Below are 24,988 nucleotides of genomic sequence, written 5' to 3' on the forward strand. Positions count from 1 at the left end.
GCTCCTGCATCTCTCACTGCATCTCTCACTGCATCTCTCACTGCTCCTGCACCTCTAAACTGCTCACTGCATCTCTCACTGCTCCTGCACCTCTAACTGCTCCTGCACCTCTCACTGCTCCTGCACCTCTCACTGCTCCTGCACCTCTCACTGCTCCTGCATCTCTCACTGCATCTCTCACTGCATCTCTCACTGGGCCTGCTCTTCTCCCTGGGCCCCTTGCTCTTACTCTTCCTCGTCCAGACATTACAGTGTTTGTCTTTTTCTGTTTCTGTTTCCAAAAACATCACTTCTCAAAGTCCTTCTTTTACTGAATAAGTGTCAATGTAATATAAAAAAATAACCCCTGCCACTGAGTCTAAGCCAGACTGGAATCAGCTGTGGTTGGCCCAATTTACCCAACATAAATCAGCTATGTGTAAATTATTCAATTGTTTGTTTATTATCAGCTGAGATATATTGTTTTTGAACTGATATCATTGCAGAAGCAGAGGTTTTTATACTGTATCTAAGGTTTGGAATATTGTTTTTGCTATTGTGGGATGTTGTGTGTTAACATTCGTAAATTCTACAAAAACAATCCATAATTTTGTTGGGAGGTATAGCTTGTCTGTTAAGAAAATGTAAGCATTGTGGAAATGTGTTCACTGACTGCATATTGTGTGAAAACGACATGAAATGTGTGAATGGTATGGCCACAAAAGACTTATGCTGTGCTAATTGTGTGTAGAGTTTTGAAAATGTGACAACTGGTTGGACAAACGCTTGTTAGCGACTGAAAAAAACTGTAATGTGTAGTTCAAACTCCATCAGGTGCTTTTTGACGGAAAACGTTTTTTTGGAAAAAAAATTTGCATAGTCTGTCCAAGGCTTCTTATTTGATGTTTTATTTTTATTGTATAAAATAGAATTAGAATTAATTTAGATATTAATTATACACTGTTAGCTTAAAGTTGTCTTGTGTTTGATGTGAAATACAGCCAAAAGTTTAAGATTGTTTTAAGTTTGTACAAAAAGAAATTATTAATTCATCAACTCATTCATCACAAGACTTGTACTGGCAAATGACTTCTTCTGACTGGTGATTCCCAACGGTTTTAGAGGACAATTACTCCTCGTCGCTCCCCTGTCTTTAAAGAATAGTACAATGGTGAACGTGACAAGTATAAAAGCCTCGTCCATCTGGGAAGGTGCGCTCACAGTCAGCGGAGCCAGGCGAAAGTATAAATCCTGCTTAACTTTGTTTGTTGTCGTCTTCTAAATAATGCTGCGAGTGGGACTTGAGGAAGTGACATCGGTCACGTCTGCGCAGTGAGACATAGGAAACAGAAATACTGCAAAATAATAACAATAACGCGAAAAAGCGAGACGAAATAACGTTATAACATTTTGTTTCGTATCGTTTTGGTCAACGAAAATGAAGATATATTTTAGCATAGTTTTTAGTCTCGTTTTTGTTCGTCAACAATATTGCATTATACATTTAATTATAGTCATCGTGACATGACCAGCATTTACGTCTCGTCTCGTTTTCGTCACATGATAAAGGTTTGTTGACGACGATATTTAGCCATAATTTTCGTTGACTAAAGTAACACTAGCAGAGCGTGTTCAGTTTTTTGTGTGTTTGATCTTCTGAAGAGTGTGTTGAGATGTTTGTGTAGATCTTCTGAAGAGAGTGTTGAGATGTTTGTGTGTTTGTGCAGATCTTCTGAAGAGAGTGTTGAGATGTTTGTGTTGATCTTCTGAAGAAAGTGTTGAGATGTTTGTGTTGATCTTCTGAAGAGAGTGCTGAGATGTTTGCGTGTTTGTGTTGATCTTCTGAAGAGAGTGTTGAGATGTTTGTGTTGATCTTCTGAAGAAAGTGTTGAGATGTTTGTGTGTTTGTGTTGATCTTCTGAAGAGAGTGTTGAGATGTTTGTGTGTTTGATCTTCTGAAGAAGGTGTTGAGATGTTTGTGTTGATCTTCTGAAGAAAGTGTTGAGATGTTTGTGTGTTTGTGTTGATCTTCTGAAGAGAGTGTTGAGATGTTTGTGTGTTTGATCTTCTGAAGAGAGTGTTGAGATGTTTGTGTAGATCTTCTGAAGAGAGTGCTGAGATGTTTGTGTAGATCTTCTGAAGAGAGTGCTGAGATGTTTGTGTGTTTGTGTTGATCTTCTGAAGAGAATGTTGAGATGTTTGTGTGTTTGATCTTCTGATGAGAGTGTTGAGATGATTGTGTGTTTGTGCAGATCTTCTGAAGAAAGTGTTGAGATGTTTGTGTGTTTGATCTTCTGAGGAGAGTGTTGAGATGTGTGTGTTGATCTTCTGAAGAGAGTGTTGAGATGTTTGTGTGTTTGATCTTTGAGGAGAGTGTTGAGTTTGTGTAGAACTTCTGAAGAGAGTGTTGAGATGTTTGTGTGTTTGTGTTGATCTTCTGAAGAGAGTGTTGAGATGTTTGTGTGTTTGAACTTCTGAAGAGAGTGCTGAGATGTTTGTGTGTTTGTGTAGATCTTCTGAAGAGAGTGTTGAGATGTTTGTGTAGAACTTCTGAAGAGAGTGTTGAGATGTTTGTGTGTTTGTTTTGATCTTCTGAAGAAAGTATTGAGATGTTTGTGTGTTTGATCTTCTGAAGAGAGTGTTGAGATGTTTGTGTGTTTGATTTTTTGAAGAGAGTGCTGAGATGTTTGTGTGTTTGTGTTGATCTTCTGAAGAGAGTGTTGAGATGTTTGCATGTTTTTTTTCTTCTGAAGAGAGAGTTGAGATATTTGTGTGTTTGATCTTCTGAAGTGAGAGTTGAGATGTTTGTCTTTCTCTCAGTTCCTCTGAAGAGCATCTCAGTGCAGCTGCACGTTCGGGATCACGTGGCCTCTGTCCACTCCAGTCTGCAGTATGTTAATGAGGAGGATCGTCCGCTAGACGCCATGTTCGTCTTCCCACTGCCCGCCGATGCCGCTATCTGCCACTTCAGTGCCAAGATTGGAGAGCAGGAGATTGTGGCGGAGGTGCAAGACAAAGAGAGTGTGAGTCTAAACAACAGCGGTGTTGTGTTTTATCTATGACTGGTGTTGGATTCCTGCTCAGTCCCAACCCTAACCTTTTCTACAGTGAGTGTGATTTCACCAAGTACACCATGTTCCTGGATCAACATCCTTGATGATCCTGGAACAAAATTCCAATCAACCAATCAAAATAGAGATATAACATTTCTGGAAATATGTTTTAGGCTTACAATCAGGGTTAGGTGCTTCTACACCCTTGTTAATCAGCTATCATTTCCCACTGATTTTAGGAATAAATTAGGTTTAAGGGTAGGGATTGGGTTAAGTCTATATTTTTGGACAATAATGTTGATTCAGGATCATCAAAAGATGTTGGTCCAGGAACATCAAAACATCAAAAATCACGGCGACCGTTTTCTAGAGAGCTGCTTTATTCTGCTTTACACAGCATGCAGTTTCCTGTTAAGCATTTTTCCAAAAAAAACCATTTACAAACAAAACGCTTAAACATTTAGCATGTTGTGTTCATATTCTGGGCTCATCTGCTGTATTTAATATGCATTCAATAAAATCTATACTGAATTTGATCTTTTAATATCACTGTTTTAGTACATTAAGGCACTTTAAAAACAGCAGGGCGTTCTAAAATGATAAATGTGAAAAACACCTAGTGTTTGAAATATTGCAGGTGAAGTATATGGATCACAAGCGCCCAAAACCTGGACTTTTTTCACATGTTGTCTTCTTTTGAGATTGAAAATTGACAAGTCTGTTATTCATTTCTATGGATGTTAAGCCTCCAAGTCTCCGTGACCATCACGTGACTAAAAACTATCAATAGTTGGAGAGGCCTTCAAGAGATCCGCAGCATTAGAAAATAATGAACATTTTTACCACAGATCTGCAAAGGGCCAGTCAAAGGTCTAATGATGCTCTTGCAGCACTATGATTTACCTGAAATACGGCAAAGTTAATATTAATCAAAATATGGCATTGACGTACTGTACACTAAACTTGTCTTGATAAGTTTGAGAACTGCAACCAATAAATAAAAAGCGTTGAAATGTTCTGCTCAGACTGTTGAGATCAGACAGAAATGACAAGGGATATTGTTCCCCATATCTTTCTCTTATTAGTAGTTACATGTCAGCTAGAATAACAGTACGTTAGGATGTTCTGGTGTTGTGGTTATGGATGTGTTTGTCTCCTGCAGGCGCGGGATCAGTATGATGATGCTGTGAGTTCGGGTCAGCAGGCGTTTCTGCTGGAAGAGAGTGATGAGAGTTCAGACGTGTTCAGACTGAGTGTCGGCTGTTTGTCTTCGGGTCAGAATGCCTCCATCACCATCGTCTACGTCATCGAGCTCAGCATTCAGGTCGATCATGCACTGCGCTTCTGTCTGCCGGCTGTACTCAACCCACGATACACACCCGCAGGTGCACAGTTTACCAGATTTCAGCAAAAACACACACTGATATCATAATCACATACAGGTCACAGCAGTGACTGTCCACATCTTCACAAGGGTTTTTCCTTTTATAATTCAGTTATGTTTGATTTAAAGAGGCAAAGATTTTGAAAACAAAACCAAAACAAGGTACAAGACATCTTTTGATGAACATATTCTTCCAAGAAAACATAGTGAATGATGTATACAACCTCTTGTCAGTGTTTTCATAGATACAGGTCAGTTGTGGTTCAGCTGTTGGGTTCTACATTGACTGGTGTTATATAACATCTCTGTTTGTCCATGTGATTCTCTCAGCTTCAGCAGCCAGTGTTCCAGAAGTTTCCTCAGCATGTGTTATTCCTTACACTCTGTCACTGAGTGTTGATGTAAGATCTTCAGACCGAATCTCCAGACTGGAGTCCAGCTGCCCTCTGGATCCTCTGGAGTTCCTCGACGCGCAGCACACTCATGCCACGGTACTGTGTGTGTGTGTGTGTGTGTGTGTGTGTGTGTGTGTCAGAGTGTACAGAGTGTGTAAGGCTTTTATGCACTTAACGTCACCAGAAGCCTGTGATGCTGTGTGTAGGTGAATCTGAGTGCTGGTCACCGGTTCGATAAGGATGTGGAGCTGCTTCTGTACTATGAGAACACCCATCAGTCCACTGCTGTGGTGGAGGCCGGAGCAGCTGCAGCTCAGTCAGGTAGATGGGTTTGTTTCTACATACAGTCAGTAAGCTGTAGATATACTGCTAATATGTGACTTAAAGGGTCAGCTCACCCTAAAATGAACATTAAGTCATTGACAGCTCATAGAAGCTTCAGACTTACGACTGCAGTGTAAAATATCCCAAATTGTCAGAATTTCTTCATGAAGGCAATTATTTGTTGTTGATGTCTCACTAAGTGATCAGACTGCTGATTTTAACCTACAACAAGAGAAAGCATCCTGTCACTGTTTCACTCTCCTCTATATACACCACATTTCATTTCATTTAGACTATTAACAATTCTCCCTACTGTATTACAGAGAGAAGAGGTGTTGTTGTCTTTTGTGTGGAAAACTATGCTAATTATTTCACATATAGCATAAGTCAATAACCAAACTCATTTGTTTTGCTATTGTGCTTGTATATGTATCTAAGGGTGTATTCACACCTGTCTTGTTTGGTTCGATTGAAACGAACTCTGGTTCGTTTCTCCCTTTGGTGCGGATCTTTTTGGCAGGTGTGAATACAGCAATCACACCCTGGTGTGCATCAGAATCAGAATTAGTTTTATTCGCCAGGTGTGCGCAAACACACAAGGAATTTGTGTTTTTTTTAAGGTGCTCCTGGTACATACAAACATACATGCATACATACACATCTGACATGAGAACAAAAAAATAAAAATTAAAATTAAATAGTGAGAATAAGCAATAAATAATGTGCATGAATCTGGAACAGTAGATTGATTTATGTACAGATTGTGCATTTTTACTCTATATAGAACTATATAAATAAAGAGATTATGCATATGTATTTATATAACACTTGAGAAAGGCAATAATTAAAGATGCAGAATGATTTACGGAAATAAATGACAGAACACAGGTAATGATTCATATGTTAGCTGTTTAAGCTGGAGATGGCATGGGGGGAAAAACAGTTTTTATGTCTAGATGTTCTAGTGCACAGAGATCTGTAGCGTCTGCCTGAGGGGAGAAGTGCAAACAGGTTGTGTCGGGGGTCTTTGATGATGTTATCTGCCCGTTTCTTCACTCTGGAGTTGTATAAGTCCTGAAGACTGGGCAGGTGCACTCCAATGATCCTTTCTGCTGGCCTAACAGTCCATTGCAGTCTTCTTAAAGGGGTCATATGATGCGATTTCAAGTTTTCCTTTCTCTTTGGAGTGTTACAAGCTCTCGTTGCATAAAGAAGATCTGTAAACTTACAAAGACTAAAGTCTCAAATCCAAAGAGATATTCTTTATCAAAGTTAAGACTCGTCCACACCCCCCTAAAATGCCTTGTTTAAACACACCGCACATCTCTACGTCACTATGTTGGAAGATTTGCACAAATGTTCACGCAGAGAAAGAAGGCGTAACTTTTATTCTCTCTGTTGCCGCCAGCGCCATGTTGTGGAGACGCTGTGTGTTTCGTTGAAGTGAAACTTTGTTCTTTCAAAAGAGGACACGACTAGAAATCAGTGGTCAAGTTGTATTTCAACACTGTTCCAGAACAGTTTAACCCAAATATTCAGATGTGTGCTGCACATTTTTTGGAGGATGAGGACTGTTTCCTGAACCAGTAGCCTGCAATGCATCTGTGGCACAACGGCTGTTTATATAAAGTTGGGCAGTTCAAACTTTACAAGGACAGTTTGGTGCTTCTGACTCACAGCCTGTAGGTATGGTTTTTATATTTAAATAATTTGCCAATGATGACTCAAACGTGAGTTTTGAGCAGTAGAATAGACTAGGCAATATCCCAAGTTATTCAGTTACTCCTAACAGTACATTGACTGCACTGCTAAAAGAGAACCGATGATGAGATGTGCTCGAGCAGAGCAGCTGGACTGAGTCTCGTGTTGCTGGGACACGCATCACAGTATGGTGAGGGGCATAACATTTCTGTCTCAAGCTTGAGGCATTCGGCCAATCACAATGCACTGGATAGCTGGCCAATCAGAGCACACCTCACTTTTCAGAACGATGAGCTTTGTAAAAATCGACGCGTTTCAGAAGGCGGGGCATAGAGGAGATGCAATAATGTACAGTATGTGGAAAATAATGTGTTTTTTGAACCTTAAACCACATAAACACATTGCATTACACCAAATACAAAAAATAATTGGGATGATGGTGTTGAAAGCGGAGCTGAAGTCCACAGATAAGATCCTTGTATGAGTCCCTGGTTTGTCCAGATGTTGGAGGATGTAGTGCAATCCCATATTGACTGCATCATCCACAGACCTGTTTGCTCTGTAAGCAAACTGCAGTGGGTCCAGCAAGGGTCCAGTAATGTCCATCAAGTAGGCCAGCACCAGTCTCTCAAATGACTTCATGACCACAGATGTTAAAGCAACAGGTCTGTAGTCATTAGGTCCTGCGATTTTTGGTTTCTTGGGTACAAGGATGATGGTGGAGCGTTTGAAGCAGGAGGAGACTTCACACAGCTCCAGGGATCTGTTGAAGATTAATGTGAAGATGGATGATAGCTGGACAGCACAGGCTTTCAGGCAGGCTGGAGAGACACCATCTGGGCCTTTGGCTTTTCTTACCTTCTGCTTCCTGAAGACTTTGCATACATCCTCTTCACAGATCTTGAGTACAGGCTGAGAAACAATGAGGGGAGGGAGGGGGAGGGTAAGGGTGTTGATGGCTGTGCTGTAAGATGGTCAGAGTGGGTGTTGGGTGTCAGACCAGGCTTTTGCTTTTCAAACCTGCAATAAAACTCATTCAGGTCTTCAGCCAGGTGTTGATTGTCCTCAGTGCTGAGGGATGGGGTCTTGTAGCTGGTGATGGCTTTTAGGCCTTTCCACACTGATGTAGAGTCAATATTTGAAAGCTGTTTTTTTTTTTTAGCTCTTCAGAGTAGTTTAACTTTGCCACTCTTATCTCCCTATTTAGTGTGTATTTGGCCTGTTTGTACAAGTCAACCAAACCGAGACCCAGCTAAAGAGGTTATCCCGGTTCAGTTCCAAACGAATTCTGGTACGGTTCGTTTAAAGTGTGAATATGATCTGACCTCGATCTGACCCAATTGCAGAAAGCACTGCGCCTTCCATAGTTGGAGTTGCCTTATGAGAAAGTGTTGTGTTCGCTACATTTGCTAGCCATTGAAAAATGAGTAGTGGTTCGACCTGGAGCTCCAATGATGTCTCCAAAGAGACATCAGATGAATACTCATCTGATGTTCATAAGTGTCTTCATATTGCGTTGGTAGCTGATAACAGAAAATCAGAAAAATAATAACAAATGCATTAAAAAAGTCTCCATGATTAGCATGTTTTCAAACTTCCTGTTTTTCCCTGCTTGAGAATTTCTGTCCAATGAATGGATGACCTTAGCATACGTGTGGTTTTGTTTACAATTTCTGGTTCACTTGCAAAAAGGGCAGTGTGAAAGCGAACCACACCACAAAAAAATAAATAAAAAAAAATAAATCAACATTGTATTTGGTCCGGACCAAAGCAAGTGAACTAGCAGACTTTCCTGGTGTGAATACACCCTAAAATTCACTATTCAAACCATAATGAGCATAAATAAACCTTTGTAGTTCTGAACAGAATAATCATATTCTCGTCCACAGCTCAAGGGTTTGTGGGTAATATTAGTAATGATGGTGTGCAGAGAACTGCTCTGGGCTCTGATGTTTAGGGTGGATGATACGTGAGTCGGGACACAGGGCTTGATGAGGTGTTCAGGTGGTTTGAACAATGTAACACGGTTCATACTGAATTCAGGCCATTTACACCGTTACCCTGTTTACCCTGTCTCTGTTTCAGGGTCTCTGATGGGCGACCCAGCGCTCATGATCAGTTTGTACCCAGAGTTCCCTGCGGAGGTGATGTCATCATTGGCATCTCAAAGAGAGTTCGTTTTTCTGGTCGACAGATCCGGCAGTATGAGCTGGAAGATGCATCATGGGAAAGACGCACAGAAGCGCATTGAAAGTGCAAGAGTAAGATTTAGGATTTCAGATATGACACATTAATTTGAGATGCACTGAGTCACTGAACTCATTGGTTCATGTGTCTCTGTAGGACACGCTGCTGCTGCTGCTGAAGAGTTTGCCCATGGGATGCTACTTCAACATCTACGGATTCGGCTCTTGCTTTGAGTGCTTCTTCCCGTCAGTTACTGGATGTTTAATGTTCTTCAGGACTGATCTCATGTTGGTTGGCTGTGGTTTTGAGAGAGATTGTGGTGTGTGTCGTTGCAGTCAGAGTGTTGTGTACAGCGAGGTCACGATGGAAGAAGCTCTAAGGAGAGTAAAGAGCATGAGCGCAGATATGGGTGGCACAGAGATCCTACAGCCTCTGAAACACATCTACAGTCAGCCCTGTTACCCAGATTAAAGAAGTAAGGTAAATTATAAGCTATCAACAGTAAAGGAATTGTTCTGTTAATTGGAGAGGTGTTTTTCTCATCCTGAGATTTTCTCTCAGCTGTTCGTCTTCACTGATGGAGAGGTGTGGAACACGAAGGAGGTGCTGGATCTGGTGAAGAGTCAGACTTTCTCTCACAGGTGTGTTCACTCGTCTCAGTGCTCCTCATTTACTCCAGGGTTAGTTCATGTCAGAAGCTCAGTGCTGGAGCTGCTCTTGTGCCTCCAGGTGTTTCTCCTTCGGGATCGGTGAGGGTGCGAGTACGGCTCTCGTCACAGGAATGGCCAGAGAAGGTTCTGGTCACGCTCAGTTCATCACAGGGACTGACCGCATGCAGCCCAAAGTAAGATCTGCTGCGGAATCAGACTGGATCCAGTCAGTGCAAGAGGTTTAGGGTGTTTATTTACCAGCCTCTCTTCTCCATCAGGTGATGCAGTCGCTCAGGTTTGCTCTCCAGCCAGCTGTGGATGATATCTCTGTGGATTGGACCGTTCCTGAGGGCGTGATGGTGGACATGCTGTCCCCACCCATCAGTGCACTGTTCCAGGGTCAGAGGGCGCTCATCTATGCTCAGATTAAAGGACAGGTCAAAGCTGTAAATGGTTTAATTATTAGTAGCCTGCAGACAAAATACAACATGTCAATCATTTTGTGTGTTTCTGTGATTAAGAAGAATTGCTGTGCTGCCTGGCAGCCTCTCCTAACCCCGATGTGATGCAACACCAGCCCTTAAGAAAGTAGCTGAAGAATGTAAAATCACCAAATCCTCACTTTACTTTCTGTTTCTCTCTCATCAGAGTTCAGGAGAGACCGAAGGAGCTGTAACTGTGAAATACAGGCTAAAAGATCAACCAGTGACTAACCAGCTCCAGTTTACTCTTAAACCAAAGGAAGACACAGGGTAACAAATGCACACATGCACACACGCACACACACACACATATGGTTTACTATCCTTGTGAGGACTCTCAAAAAGTGTAATGGTTTTTATACTGTACAAACTGTATATTCTATTGCGCTACACCTAACCCTACCCCTCACAGAAAACATTTTTACAATCTCCAAAAAAAACTCATTCTGTATGATTTATAAGCTTTTGTACCCATGGGACCTCAATTAAGGTCCCCTAAGTGACACAATCCCCATGAGTCTGTGTGTATTTAGATATAAGTCTCCAACGGGATAGAAAAGCATGTACACACACACACACACAAAATTTGTGTAAATATGTGGCAGCAAATACTATAGAAATACAATGTACATAAGTTAAAAGAGGCAAAACTGTGTTTAACAGTTGAAGACGAACGCTGTGCAAATATGCTAGTTTCTAACATCTGAAACAAACACAGCAGTGGTGATGCATGGACAATAATACGCACTATAGAAAGAAAAACTATTTATTGTCATGTTTGTGGTCTCTCACATTCTGAAAATCTGATACAGTAAGACTGTAAAAATCTTTTGGTGTTAGCCAGCCTTTACTGACAATCATGACATAAGTATGATATTCCTCAATAATCAGCAGTAAAATTCAGCATTCAAAACTTACTTTCACACCATCAGATTCGCACGCACTCAAACTCCAGTAATATCCTGGATCATTGAATCACTGAGTCGCTGACTCAAGAACAGCTGCGATCGGATCAGTCCGGTTTGCAGATGAATCACTCAGTGTGATTTGTGAACCGATTCATCAGGTTGATTGGAAAGAATCGGACATCGCTATTGAACTTCCATTGCCTCCTTGCTTGGCCAACAAATAAATCCCACTAATACAGTTTTATTATTGTTCATTTCATTGTAGATGTGACGTGTGATCAGATGTCCTGCGTTCATATTAGCTTCACCATATCAGACTGTGTGTATTACAGACTGTGTGTATTACAGGCTGACGATCCACCGGCTGGCGGCCCGGTCTGTGATCCGCTCTCTAGAGCTGCAGGAGCAGGCCGGACGAGCTTCAGGTGTGGAGAACATCAGGAGCAGGATTGTGGAGCTCAGCGTTCAGGCCGGAGTGAGCAGCGTTCACACGGCCTTCATCAGCGTTAATAAAGACAGCAAACAGACGGTCAAAGGGCCGCTGCTGCAGAGGAGAGTGCCAACAGGGCGTAAGTTCACTGATTCTGTGTGTGTTTAGAGCAGGGCTGTGCGGTCCAGATCCTGGAGAGCCACTGTCCTCCAGTCCAGATCAAACTCGCCTGAACTAGATCAACTGTGCAGGACACTGGCCCTCCGGGATCAGGACTGTTTAGAAAGATTTCATAAACAGGTTTCCTGTCACATGATAGTGTAATATTGTTTTATGTGTGGGCGGAGCTAGTCACTAGCAACAGTATAAACGGCAATGCAGGACTTTTAATCTACATTATCAATATCCTGCATTTGGAGTGGCTTTGGAATAAACAATTGGACACTTCCGGTGGTCAGCTAAATAAATGTATTTAAACACACATAATACATCATCACATTATCTCTGGATAACGTTTGATTCACTATTTATCCATGCTGTTTACATTATATGCATTATATGCACTGACCAGAGCCAACTGATTTTGCCAGAGCTATGAATAAAATATTTTCACATTTTTTCATTTATTTTGCTTTATCCTATTATTTTAGTGTGTAGAATGAGTAAGTTCGGGCTAAATAATTTTTAATTAATGTTTTTAAAAATAAGCTCTATTCTCTGGCGAATCTCAAAGTATCGCATGAGTAGACTCTCTTCTCGTTCTGTTCCCGCTTTAGTCTGAAAATGGATGTTTTTTTTTTTTTGTTTTTTTTTTAATAAACCCATAACTAAAAGAGTGGAGAAAATATGGTATTTATGGTGTGTAAAAATCAGAGCTCGTGGTCTGCAAGTAGGTGCTCCCCAGGTAAAAATGTGAAACTCTGCCTATGTAATAGTCTAATATTGGTGACTGACATCATCAACATGTGAAATTATATTCTTTACTAGTTATGTTCGGAGGATCTGCAGCGTATGGTGCCCCTATGCCAATAAACTGTATCGTGTTTGGTGCCCCTATGAATATGTGCGGTAAGAAATAAAATACATATTTTCTTTCCTTTTTAATCTTTTAAGTGGGCCAGTCCAGCTCAAGTGGTCCAATGGAGGTTGTTTGATATTCCCTTTGTATTGGTGATGCAAAACCACCAGGTTTTTTTTTGTTTTTTTGTTTGTTTGTTTGTTTTAACCTGGTTTAACCACAGTTTCTGTGTTTCGGCACACAACACACTTGTTTAACTATGAATTTTTAAAAGAAAAATCCATCATTCTGGGGTTGAATGTCCCTGGTGGGGGACCAGATAGGACATTTTCAAAGATGTTAAGTTCACTAGGACAATTTTAATGTGTATTATTTGTTGTGTTTTTATTACAGATGTACATTTCTCCAAGCACATGAATAAAGCTTTCCCCCAGATTTCTAGCAGCTCTAGCAGTTCTGTAAGCAGCAGAATCTCAGACTCAGTTTTTTAAAGCAGAACACTCTCATAGAGGACTTTTATCTGTGAATATGTCAGCTTTCTGTCTGGTCCAGACATATTCAAACCCAAAGTGGGGGGTATTTTAAAGAAATTGCACACTCAAACTTTTATGGTCTCATTCAGGAGAAGCCTGAACTGTTCTGCTCGCGCACTAAATTCAACAGAAACCCCTAAAAATCAGGGCTGAGATTCGAATCCTTCCCATCGTCGACTGACCCTAAACGAGCATCCCTGAACAATCCTGATCATTACATTTGACCTTTGATTGTAAGTGTAAGTGTAGTGTCATCTGCCTCAGCTCCGAAGAATCACACTCAGTCTGGGGTTTTGCTTTCAGAAGAAAATACTTTATTTCAAGGAGAATAAAGCCGAGAGTTCCTTGCAAAGAGATCTCCCGAATGTTATGCAGTATCTCCTTATATACCATATACAGGGCCTTCCCAATATTCCATAATTTTCCTTATGCTTACAATTCGATCCCCAGAGAGAAGGGGCCATCTATTTGGTCTGGTAAGGAGAAAGACCCTTTTCCCAGATGTTTCTCATCTGGGTCTGGACATTCTGGTCACGTAGTCATCTTTCTTCCTATACTACAACCATAGGATTATAATGGAATAATAACTATAGACATATGTGACATACCCTGACATATGACATACCCTGGGCAGAAGTTAGGCTAACACTTACACCCAGGGTATGGTTCATCTTTAGACCTCTTCATCGTCCTCGTTAGAGTCACTTGAACTATCATCAAAAGTTTGTTCATTTAAGTTTAGTTTGTTTAGCCATCCTTCATAATATTCCTTTAGGCTCCTCTCCGTGATAATTTGTTGATTATTTGGGACTTTTATCACTTCCATTTGCTTAGCCGTAGCGTTGACGATTAATGTTCTCAATATAGGTAATACACAACAAAATAACAATCCTCCTACTAGTATGGCAACTCCCAAAAACATTCCCAGTTTAGCAAACCATGCTCCCCATGCTCCAAATTTCAGATCAATCCAATCCCAAATTTGTTTGTCTCTTCCGGCATTTGTTGTAACTTCAGCTCTTAATTTTTTAATTTTAGTCATAACTTCACTAAAAGCTCCCCCAGGGGCAGTATTATTTGGTCTAAAAGTACAACATTGATCTCCAAACATAACACAGACTCCTCCCTTGTCCGCCAAAAGCCAATTAAGAGCCTGTCTGTTTTGCCATGTCATTCTACTTGTTGCGTGTACTTGGTCTCCTAACAAGGTTAACGCATCATCAGTATAATTAATGAATCTTTGTTGATTATAATAAATGTAATTAATCCACTCTGCATTTTTGTTTGGTGTGATCCAAACAAATATTGACTCAAAACCTGTTTTTATTTAATCTCTTGCCTTGAATTCATTAGGAATTCCTCTCGGTTGCCCAATTGAGTCTAAATATACATTGGGGTCTTGCTCGTAACCTCTTTTAATTCTGTTGTCTTCCTTACTTGTGCTTGATTATGTTCCCCATTGTGCCATGTTAACTTCTTGAAGTGATCGTATTCTTACACATATACCTTTCCATCCTACTGGTAAAGAAGGCAGTAATATCTCACCTCCACAGATCCAAAAGAAATCTGCTATTATTAATGATTGGTCTTCATAAATTTCTATTGAAGGTAATGCAATAGTTTGATCTTCACATTCTTTAGGCGTTATTTTACTTCCGTTAGTTGTTCCAAGTGCTAACAGTTCTGGAGCTCTAGAAGGAATTCCTGATTTCCAAGAATTTTTCTTATCTATGTACCAAATAATAGCACATTTTACTTTAAATTTGCCCACATCTTGTGTTCCTTTTGGTTTATGGAAACACTCATATTCCTGTTTATAATCTATGCTATACCATTTTGGAATCTCTACTTTCCGTTTTTCAATTTTTATATTTTGGCTGACATCTGAGTACTGACACCAAGATCCCCAGAGTGGTCTAAAAAATAATCTGTTAATTTAGGATTTCCCAAAAATCCTAGACATTCAGTAAAACAATATGGTCTGGTAAAATCTGTTAAATGACAAAAGTTTCTCCCAAATTTGGCACATTCTTGGTAGTCATGTGGATTTGGTATGGCTGTTACTTTGTTTAACGGAGATTTGGAGCACAGTAAGCAATTTTCTTTTCCTGTTTCTCTAGCAGTAAAGGCTGCCCATTTATACCATTCATTATTTTGGGCTGTATCCCATAATGCATCAATATGATTAATGTCTTCATCACCTTGAACATCATAATCAGTGTTTCTACGATTTTTGATTATCATTGGTTCTGTTGTGTTGATATTATTATCACTTTTGTTCAAAGGTTGAAAAGTCAATTGAAGGGAAGTCAGATTTGTTTTCCATTGGTTGAGTTTGGGTTTGCATTATTAAATGCATTAGGCATAGGATGGTCTTCAGACATGTTGTCAGACTCATTCTCTGTCCTCTCCATTTCGTCTGACAGGATGAAAGGAGCTCCTTGTGGATCTTTCTTTGTGCTCTCGTCAGTTTGCACTTCATCATGTGTCTCTGATCTTTCCTCGTTACTTTCTCCTGCATCGGCTGGTTGTCTGTTTTCTTTTCTTTCTGCCTTTCCCGTGGGAACTCTAGTACAGTGGTTTAGATGATACCAGGTCATGCTTCCCTCCACTTGGACTGCTGTTGGAGTAGCTCTCACCACCTTGTACGGTCCTTCTCTCCTGGGCTGATTCCACTTTCTCCGGAATACCCTCAGATATACTTGGTCTCCTGTAACAACTGGACAGGCAGTCTCCAATTCCTCTCTGGGCTCTTTCCTTTTCTCCTGTAAATAGATAGCTTTATGTATGGCAGTTAATTGCTTCATATAAGAGCGAAGTTCCATTTGTAATTGCTCTAGAGGCGGTCCTTTGGCACAGGTATGGGTCGACCCGTAAGCATTTCATGCGGTGTTAAGTGCGTGTTCCTGTTAGTTTGCATGCGATAGCTCATTAGTACAAGAGGTAATGCATCAAACCAATTAAGTTTAGTACTCTGACATATTTTGTTTATTTTGGCCTTGATAACTCCATTAACTCTTTTAACACACCCTTGTGATTGAGGTCTGTAAATGCAACCTAGTCTCTGTTTTATTCTTAATTGTTGCAATACTTGTTTCACAGTTTTTTTGTATAAATGACTACATTTTATCTGAACTTATTTCTGATGGTATTCCAAATCTAGCAATTACTTCTCTTGTCAGAAATTTAATTACCGTTCCTGCTCCTAGATCTGCTGATGGTACTGCCTCCACCCACCTGCTAAATCGGTCTATGATAACAAGCATTTATCTTTTGCCTTGTACTCGCTTTATCATATCCACATAGTCTAGTTGTAAATGTTTGAAGGGACCTTCAGGTATTGGAATATGGCCTATTGGTGTCGCTATACCTTTCCTCACATTGTATTTGGCACAAACTTCACATGTGGACAAAAATTCATCCACCATTGCATATAAATAAGGAGACCAATATCCTTGCTGTTTAATTTTTCTTACCACTTCCCCCCTTGCGCAATGGTCAAAAGCATGCACATCTGTAATAAGAATATTCAACAGTGAAGTAGGTGCAACAATGTGTCCTTCATGTGTACGCCAGATCTCCTGTGTGTCTTTTTTAGCTCCTCTTTGGAGCCACATTGATTGTTCATAGGGGCCTGCCTGTTGTTGAATTTGAATAATATCATTCAATTGAGGCTGAGGTTCGATGAGTACTACAGGTGCTAATACTGCTACCTGACACCCTGAAGCTTTTTTAGCTTCTAAGTCCGCTGGATTGTTTCCCTGAATGACATAATCATTTCCTTTCTTGTGTGCCTGACATTTGATTATTGCTAGTCTTTTTGGTAGCATCATAGCAGAAATCAATTGCCCTATTTGTTCACTTTTTGGATGGGAGTCCCATCCCTTTTTTTGAAACCTCGTTGTTTCCACACTGCTCCGAATAGATGACATACACCATGAGCGTAAGCTGAATCTGTGAAAATGTTAGCAGTTTGTCCTTTCGCTAACTGACATGCTGTTGTAAGAGCTTTTAATTCTGCTAATTGAGCAGAGCAAGGCTGTACACAATGTTGTGATATCACAGATTCAAATTCTTTTTTATTTTTCTTCTTCACTACTGAATATCCTGTATGATTTCCTTCATGGTCTCTAAAGCTAGAACCATCTACGAAGTAAGTGACTTCTGCTTCAGGGATTGGTGTTGATTCAAGATCTGGTCGTAATCTAGTAAATGCCAATGACTCATTCACACCATCATGTGGTTCTCCTTCAAAAGCCAAAGGAATTAATTCAGCTGGATTAACTGTATGGCATTGTTTAATGGTAACATCTGGATATGTGAGTAATGAGGAATAGGCTAGAATTCGAGCTTGTGTCATGACAAATTTCCCTTGTTCTATTAATTCCACAATTTTGTGATGTGTATATATTGTTACTGGGTACCCCATAGTTATTGTGGATGCTTTTTCATAAGCATAATATACTGCTGCTAAACCTTGTTGGTAGCATGGTGGGTATCCCTGGGCTACATTGTCTAGCTTTGTGCTGTAATATGCTATAGGCTGTTTTTTTCCTCCCACTACAAGTCTCTTGCATCAGTACAGCCGATGCATACCCATCAGCTCTATTTGCCACATATAGATGAAACATTTTATCATATTCTGCCGTTCCCAGGGCAGGGGCCTGTTGTTATTCTTTTTTTATTGTTTCAAATGCTAGTAATGCATCTGTGTTCCATTTTAATGGATTGCTTAAATGTTGTAATCCTGCTTGTTTCATGATCTCTCTCAATGGCCCTGTCTTTATAGCATAGTGTTCTATCCAGTCGGCACTGAAGCCTGTCATTCCTAAAAAAGTCATCATTTGTCCTACTGTCTGAGGCAATGGTGTTTTACTTATGCCTTCTAATTGGGCTGGAGCTATAGCTCGCGTGCCAAATGCAATCAATCTTCCCAAGTATTCAACTTGAGGCTGGCAATACTGCAATTTGTTTTTGGACACCTTGTGTCCTCCTTGGCGCTAATTTTGTCAATACCTTAATTGAATCTTTGTGACATTGTTCTAATGAAGTAGAACAGATAATTAAATTATCCATATATTGTAATAGTGTACCGTCTATTATGAGATCTTCTAAATGAGCCTTAAGAATTTTATTGAATAAATGTGGTGAATGTTTATATCCCTGAGGAATTCTGGTGTATGTATACTGTTTACCTGCATATGTAAAGGCAAACAGATACCTACTCTCTTCTGCAAGCGGTACACTGAAGTAGGCAGAGCAAAGATCAATTACGGTAAAGTATTTGGCGTCAGGAGGGACATTTGTCAGTAACGTGTGCGGGTTTGGTACCTCAGCTGGCATATCTTCTGTTATTTTAATTTATTGCTCGTAAATCATGAACAGGTCGCCATCTGTTTTTGTCTGATTTAATTACAGGCATAATTGGAGTGTTACAGTAACTAGTAGTTTCTATTAATACTCCTGCCTTCACTAAACCTTCAATAGTGTTCTTTATTCCTGCTTCAGCATCTGAACGTAATGGATATTGTGCTTTTCTAGGCAGACGTGCATCTGGCTTAAGTTGAACTCTTACTGGATTTGCTGATTTTATAAATCCAATATCTGTGTCATGTGGAGACCATAGTTCAGTTGGTACCTGACTCTCCAGTTCCTTATATATTTTAGTCTCAGTTGTGTTTATTACTTCAGATGTTGTAGTCATCTGTGTCACTTTCTTTTGACCGATAACTACTTCCTGAGGAATTCCCAGCAAACTGGTTGCACACAAAATTTTGATGTAATTTTTGTCAGCTGAATGAAAAATTAATGGGTGCTCTGTTGGTTCCCATTTACTTTGTTCTGCCTTTTTCATCATTGATCCTAAGTCTTTTGCTTCCCAATTTTTTCCTACATATACTGCAATATGAGGGACAGAATTATTTACATTGAACCATTTTTTAACAAATTCATCATCTGGTATATTTAAAGCTGCTCCCTGTTTACCTATTACGATGTACTGGGAGACTATCTCAATCTGCTGTCCTTTTGTTTCTTTCTGCCATTTTTGTTCTAGTTTTTCATCCCTATCCTGACCATATATCATTGTGCAATGAAATTCATATTTGGATAGCTGTGCTTCAGGAATCTGCGCTTCAATAAACTTTCCCCATTTATTGACTGTCTGTCTCACATCTTGTTCTATCTGCCCTATCCAATAGACATTTGCTTTTGGCTCTGCAACTACCATTTGTGTTTCTGTTCCTTTTGCATCAATATATATTCCTTCTGGAGAACACCAAATTTGTAGCCCTAATTTACACAATGCATCTCTTCCTAACAAATTGATAGGAGTCTGATTTGATACCAGAATGGGCATTGTTATGCTTTGATCTTTGGTTTGTAGACACACTGGAGCTGTTATTGGAATTAATTGCATTTTTCCCGAGTATCCTATTGTCTTTGCCAGTTTTCCAGACAAGGGGAGATGTGAGGCATATTTCAAATTTAAACAAGTATAAACCGCACCCATGTCCAGGAGCATGGGTGTGGTTTTTCCTTCTATTTTAATCTGCATAATAGGCTCTTGATCAGCTTTAGTTGTTAAAATTGGAAGCTGACTATCCCTTTTAGGATTCTCTGGGCACCCCTAATAGCCTGGATTGGGGACCTCCCCATGGGTTTACTGGGCCCTGTACTGGACCTCGGTTAGGCTGTTGCCAGCTCACCTCCCTTCCACCCTGAGGGTGCTGTTGCCATGGATAATTTGGACAGTTATTTTTATTATGTCCGGGCTGGCCGCACCCCCAGCACATGCCTGGAGGACAAGTATAAGGCTTGCCTCTTCCTCTCTGGCCTCGCTGTATGGGTTTTTTTCTCCATCCCATGGGTCCTGGCTGTTGAGGATAAACATTAATTATGGGCACAGGGGTCGGGTGTGGGTTTGGAGTGACGGCTGTAAGCGGGCTGGAGTGAAGAGTGGTTTGCGGAGCAATTACTGGAAACATCATGGTCATTTGTTCTGCTTCTGCATTCGTTACTGAAGCTTGAATCTTTTTCTTATTTTTCTTTGTCAGTTCTTCAAGCTGTAATTGAGTTAGTTTACGCTGTAACTCTTTCTCTTGGCTTTTGAGCTTTTGCTCATTTTTTCTGTATTGCTCCACTGCATGAGACACATGGTCACAAAACTCTTTGTGTGTTTTAGAATTTAAACCGACCACATCCTCCAGCCTGCTCTTTACAGCTGATGGCATAGCATCAATCACAGCTTGTCTAAACAATGTTGCCATTAATGGGTCTCTTTCTGGATCCCCCTCAGTTTCTTGCTTCCACCTTTTCGGCTGTTAGTAATTTGAAGAATTTCATCCATCTTTGTCCCTCCTACAATTAAGCAAAGCTTTAATGTCTCCCACAGCCAAAAGTCTGCCCATAGTTTCGTCCTCAAACACCCTGATCCACTTTCCAGCCCCCTCATGAATATCTGGAAGGCGAGTGACCAGCCCCTCAAGGTCCTGTGATGCCCAGGGGACATACTGTCCCTGCTCACCCTTGATTAAAATTGGGAGTTGTGCAGCCAGTGGTCTTAGTGTCCCCTTTTCTCTGCCCTGTTCCCATTTTCCGTTATCAAATAACTCCTCTGCTTGATTCTCATCTTCACTACTATAGAACAACTTACTTTTTCCTTTCTCTGACCTATTTACCTCCTGTATCTTTTTTCCTGATTCTTTGATTTTCTCTTCCATTTCTTCTTCCATAGCTTGTACTTGTGCTTCAATTTCTCTATCTTTTCTCCTCATTTTTTCTAATCCTTCCTCAAACCTGGTCTTACCTTCCTGGTTTGTTTTCATTTTTTCTAACGCTGTACGCGCCTGGCTGTAACAATCCATATGTAAATAATCTTCACTTTTCTTTCTGTGTTGCCTCTGTGTTTTCACAGCTGGTTCCTCTCTACCATCCATCTCTATCTGCCCTTCCATCTCCAGTTCTCCTGTTACTTCCACTGTTCCGTTGAGGATTGGGAACTCTCCCTCTAATTGTAAATAGGGGGGAGGCTCAGAAAATAACTTTTCTTTCTTCTTGTTGTCATTATCTGCTCCCTTCAGAATTTTCCTAGCCTGTTTGAGACTTTTCAACATGTCCTCACCCTCTTTATTTATTTATATTTTTTTTTTATTTCTTTTTCTTTTTGCTTCTTTTTTTTTTTTTTTCTTTTTTATTACTGATGCTTTATAGTTTTTTATCAGAGTTTCCATTTCCTCACACAATGCTACATCAAATGTCCCTTCCTTTGGCAATTTTTGTCATCATGTTTTTGTTCTCTTCTGCCATTTGTTTGAGATCTTATTTATTAGCTCTTTACACAGTGGATATTTTAATCCTATTATTTCCACTGGTGTGGCTGCCATCTTTTTACCTATAATATTACCATCAAAAATCAAATGTGTATATCTATATTTATATAGTAAATTAATTACTATTTTTTCCTTTCCTTCTATTTTAACCAATTTCTTTTGTATGATTTGACAGTCTCAACTCTATTTTATGAACACTCTTTATATAACAATTTCTATTAATATTTCTTTATTTACCTATTATCTCTCTTTTTTATTTCGTCTACACAATTATTTTTAATATACAAACTTAATGCCTTGCTCTCACTCCCACTGTACTGGTCTCAGAGAATTTTCTCTTTCTCTTACAAACAGACATCCAACATGCAAAAACCTTTTAAAGATCTTGATTCAAACTTTATTGATACGGTTTTCCTAAACTCAGTCACACTTTCTACACTCTTTATTCAGCCAGAGTGTTTATTCTTGCATTCTGTTTCCCTTTATTTAAGGGATAATCATTCATCAATTGTCCTTTTATTTTTCAAGGCTCATCATACATTCATTCCTCTCAAGTGAAGTACCAGCTGTGTCGAACCTCCAAGGCCACACTTAAGTGACGGTCCAGGAACGGTGCACAGCTTTTACCCACTCAATATGGAATTTATTTGTTCAAACATTCTCATCACTCACACAGACATTTGTCCGGACACAGTTTCACACACACAGCAACACATAACACTCTTCCCTTGAGTGACCTGTCAGTTCTACTCGCTCTTTCACTGATGCACTTCCTCAACACAGTAAAAAAAGCAGTACCCTGCAGGAATTTATGCCTTTCCGTGCTGCCCTCTGTATCTCCCTAACGACCTCTACAGAGCGGTATCCAAAGGACTTTTACGCGCGATTCTACATCTGTCCTTCTTTAGACCAGTCTTCAATAAACACAGACCCTTACATGCAATGAATTTCTGCCTACACCATTTAGTCTTAATTTAGGTCACCTATCAAGGCCTTTCTAACATTATATTAAATATGTGCATGCTGTTATTTCTTCTGGAATAAAAACCCCTTGTTTAATTTATATATCTCTGTAGCGTGAACCAGACAAATTAAAGATTCGATCGGGAGCCTGGTTGAAACATGAGCCAAATTCCACAGAAAGGCAGGATGTTGTAAATCAACTTCCAGCACCACAGTCCAAGATCGTTGGATTGACTTCCCCCCACCTAGCAGAACCAGACTGAAATTCCTAAGGAGACCTGTTAACCCCTCTGGTCTTCACAGGACATATCCTTACTCCCCAGAATGGCACAGAGAATGCCTTCCAATGCATATATGCACCAAAATGAACTCAAAAAAGACTTCTAAATGGATATCAGTCCATTGCTTAACTCCATATCATTTATGTAACCGACACATTTGATTTTAATGTTTCTAATCACTTATTGTGTATGTCTTTTTAAATAACTCTTGAATAGCTTAAGGGATCATATTCATGTTTAGTATGTGTGTGTTCGAATATTCTTGCTTGAAACGTTTCTGACCATCAGTTATTTGTCAAATGTATCATATTCTTGTTATAGGAATCATGTCCAAATTATACCCTGCAAGAGCGGGAAAATTCGGACCACGAGCTTGATAAGATAACATATGATTTATGAATGGGTGGGACAGACAATGCAACACCCTGAGAAAAGACAGTATCTAATTGGTCAAGACAACATTTGAGGTGTGGCCAAAATGCCAGTTTAAATACTCAGGACACCATCAAATTTTGCTTTTAGCTTTGCTTGTAGTTTAGCTTTTAGTCATGCTGTGTCATCACTTTTAGCGTTCTTCGAGCGCCGTTCCAGCGTGCTTCGGCCTGCACGCCTGCTGCTACTTAGCCACGATGAGAAGAAAACACCACCTAGTCTCGTCAAACTTTACTTCTTTTCTTTTCCGTTTGAGAGTTTCGTGTTCTGAGTTAAGTTTTGTAACGCCGTGTCTCCGAGTCTGACCTCGCGTGCCCATCTGAAACTTCAACCAGCCCACAACTCCGCATCTTCAGCCTACGCCCAACCACGGGCTTCCCAAGACGTCACTTCAACGACTACTGAACTTCCAGCCAATCAGCAACCTCGGGAAACCCCCTTTTCAGTGACGACAAAGGGAAACCCGTTAAACAGGCAACGCAAGTAACCTCCAGACTCACATCTGTACTGGTGTTATCTAATATAATTTTAACCTCATTGAAGAACTCAGTGCGAGGGTTAATTAAGTGATTAAATGGTTGTTCATGTCTATGCAATTTCACGTATTGCTGTAAACTTGTGATTTCACATTTTCATTCTCTTAAACTCAACTCTTTCCAAACGTTCTATCCTCCTGCAACTTGTGTGGATGTGTGAGTGCGTGTGCTTATGTGTTAGATTAGTTTATATGTCTTAGATTTATCTAATAAAGCCTTATTTATATTGAAAAGAGAAGTATCTTGTGTTTTGTGCTCACAAGTTAATGTCTTAAACTGCCGATCTTGTTACTGTGCTCATTAATAGTGTTTTCACTATACTTTGGATATTAATATCCAGCGCAGATTTGATGTTAAACGGCTCGTTCAGTGAATCGCTGGCCGTTTCAGTGATCAGCCGTGAAACAGTGATTCTGTTCAAATTCCCTTTAAAATCTTAAATGATTCCCTTTGAGCTAAATTGACCTGTTTCCCTTACATCTCATTATTAGTTTTTTAAATTTGGAAGAGCAGATTTTAAGTGACCTTACCACTCAGAACTGACCTTAACCAACACAATCGAATTTTATAAGCAAAAATGCATACCTTATTTTATGGTGGCCACCCGGTGGTGTTGATCATTGGTCAGCTCAAAAGTGGTCGTCCTCTCTGCTGCTCTTTTCCAGTCCCTGTTTGGGGCGCCAAATCTGTAGTGTCGTCTGCCTCAGCTCCGAAGAATCACACTCAGTCTGGAGTTTTGCTTTCAGAAGAAAAGACTTTATTTCAAGGAGAATAAAGCCAAGAGTTCCTTGCAAGGAGATCTCCCGAATGTTATGTGGTATCTCCTTATATACCATATACAGGGCGTTCCCAATATTCCATAATTTTCCTTATGCTTACAATTCGATCCCCAGAGAGAAGGGGCCCTCTATTCTATCCCTCTAACAACATAAATATGAGTTTGATTATGATATACTGGACTGTTTTAGTACCTACAACACAACTGAATACAATTAATTTGTCCTTTTTTTTAAGTTTTTTTTTTTTTTTCAGCAAATCAGAATATCAGAATTATATCTGAAGGATTGTGTGACTAGAATAATGATGCTAAAAATTCAGCTTTGAAATCTCAATAAATTACATTTTGAAATATATTCAAATAGAAAACAGTTATTTTAAATAGGTTAGTAAAAATATTTCAAAATTTTACTGTTTTGCTGTACTTTGGATCAAATAATTGCAGGCTTGGAGAACAGAAGACACTTCATTAAAAACATTAACAAGCTTACTGTTCAAAAACTTTTGACTGGTAATGTATACTACAGACGAGTTAGGACATAAAGTAGCAGTAATGAACTAAAAGAATAAAATTTGATAAAGTATTTTAAGATATTCGGTGCAAAACAAATTTGATTTATTGTGA

At 39.8% G+C, this 24,988-nt stretch overlaps 1 protein-coding gene across 1 annotated transcript in view; it reads left to right on the forward strand.

The window, feature by feature from the left end:
• Positions 1 to 24,988, forward strand: part of LOC109106915 (von Willebrand factor A domain-containing protein 5A-like) — a 51,275-nt gene that overhangs the window by 23,881 nt on the left and 2,406 nt on the right. The window contains exons 3-15 of the mRNA XM_042715944.1: positions 2,800 to 3,002; positions 4,195 to 4,417; positions 4,747 to 4,907; positions 5,018 to 5,132; positions 8,922 to 9,097; positions 9,180 to 9,268; positions 9,359 to 9,488; positions 9,552 to 9,664; positions 9,753 to 9,867; positions 9,952 to 10,119; positions 10,322 to 10,425; positions 11,412 to 11,632; positions 12,481 to 12,561. Of these exons, the coding sequence (XP_042571878.1) occupies positions 2,800 to 3,002; positions 4,195 to 4,417; positions 4,747 to 4,907; positions 5,018 to 5,132; positions 8,922 to 9,097; positions 9,180 to 9,268; positions 9,359 to 9,488; positions 9,552 to 9,664; positions 9,753 to 9,867; positions 9,952 to 10,119; positions 10,322 to 10,425; positions 11,412 to 11,632; positions 12,481 to 12,561 (1,899 nt within the window). The remainder of the gene's footprint in view (positions 1 to 2,799; positions 3,003 to 4,194; positions 4,418 to 4,746; positions 4,908 to 5,017; positions 5,133 to 8,921; positions 9,098 to 9,179; positions 9,269 to 9,358; positions 9,489 to 9,551; positions 9,665 to 9,752; positions 9,868 to 9,951; positions 10,120 to 10,321; positions 10,426 to 11,411; positions 11,633 to 12,480; positions 12,562 to 24,988) is intronic.

The sequence above is a fragment of the Cyprinus carpio genome, chromosome A25, assembly GCF_018340385.1.
Source record: "Cyprinus carpio isolate SPL01 chromosome A25, ASM1834038v1, whole genome shotgun sequence".
Lineage (NCBI taxonomy): Eukaryota > Metazoa > Chordata > Actinopteri > Cypriniformes > Cyprinidae > Cyprinus > Cyprinus carpio.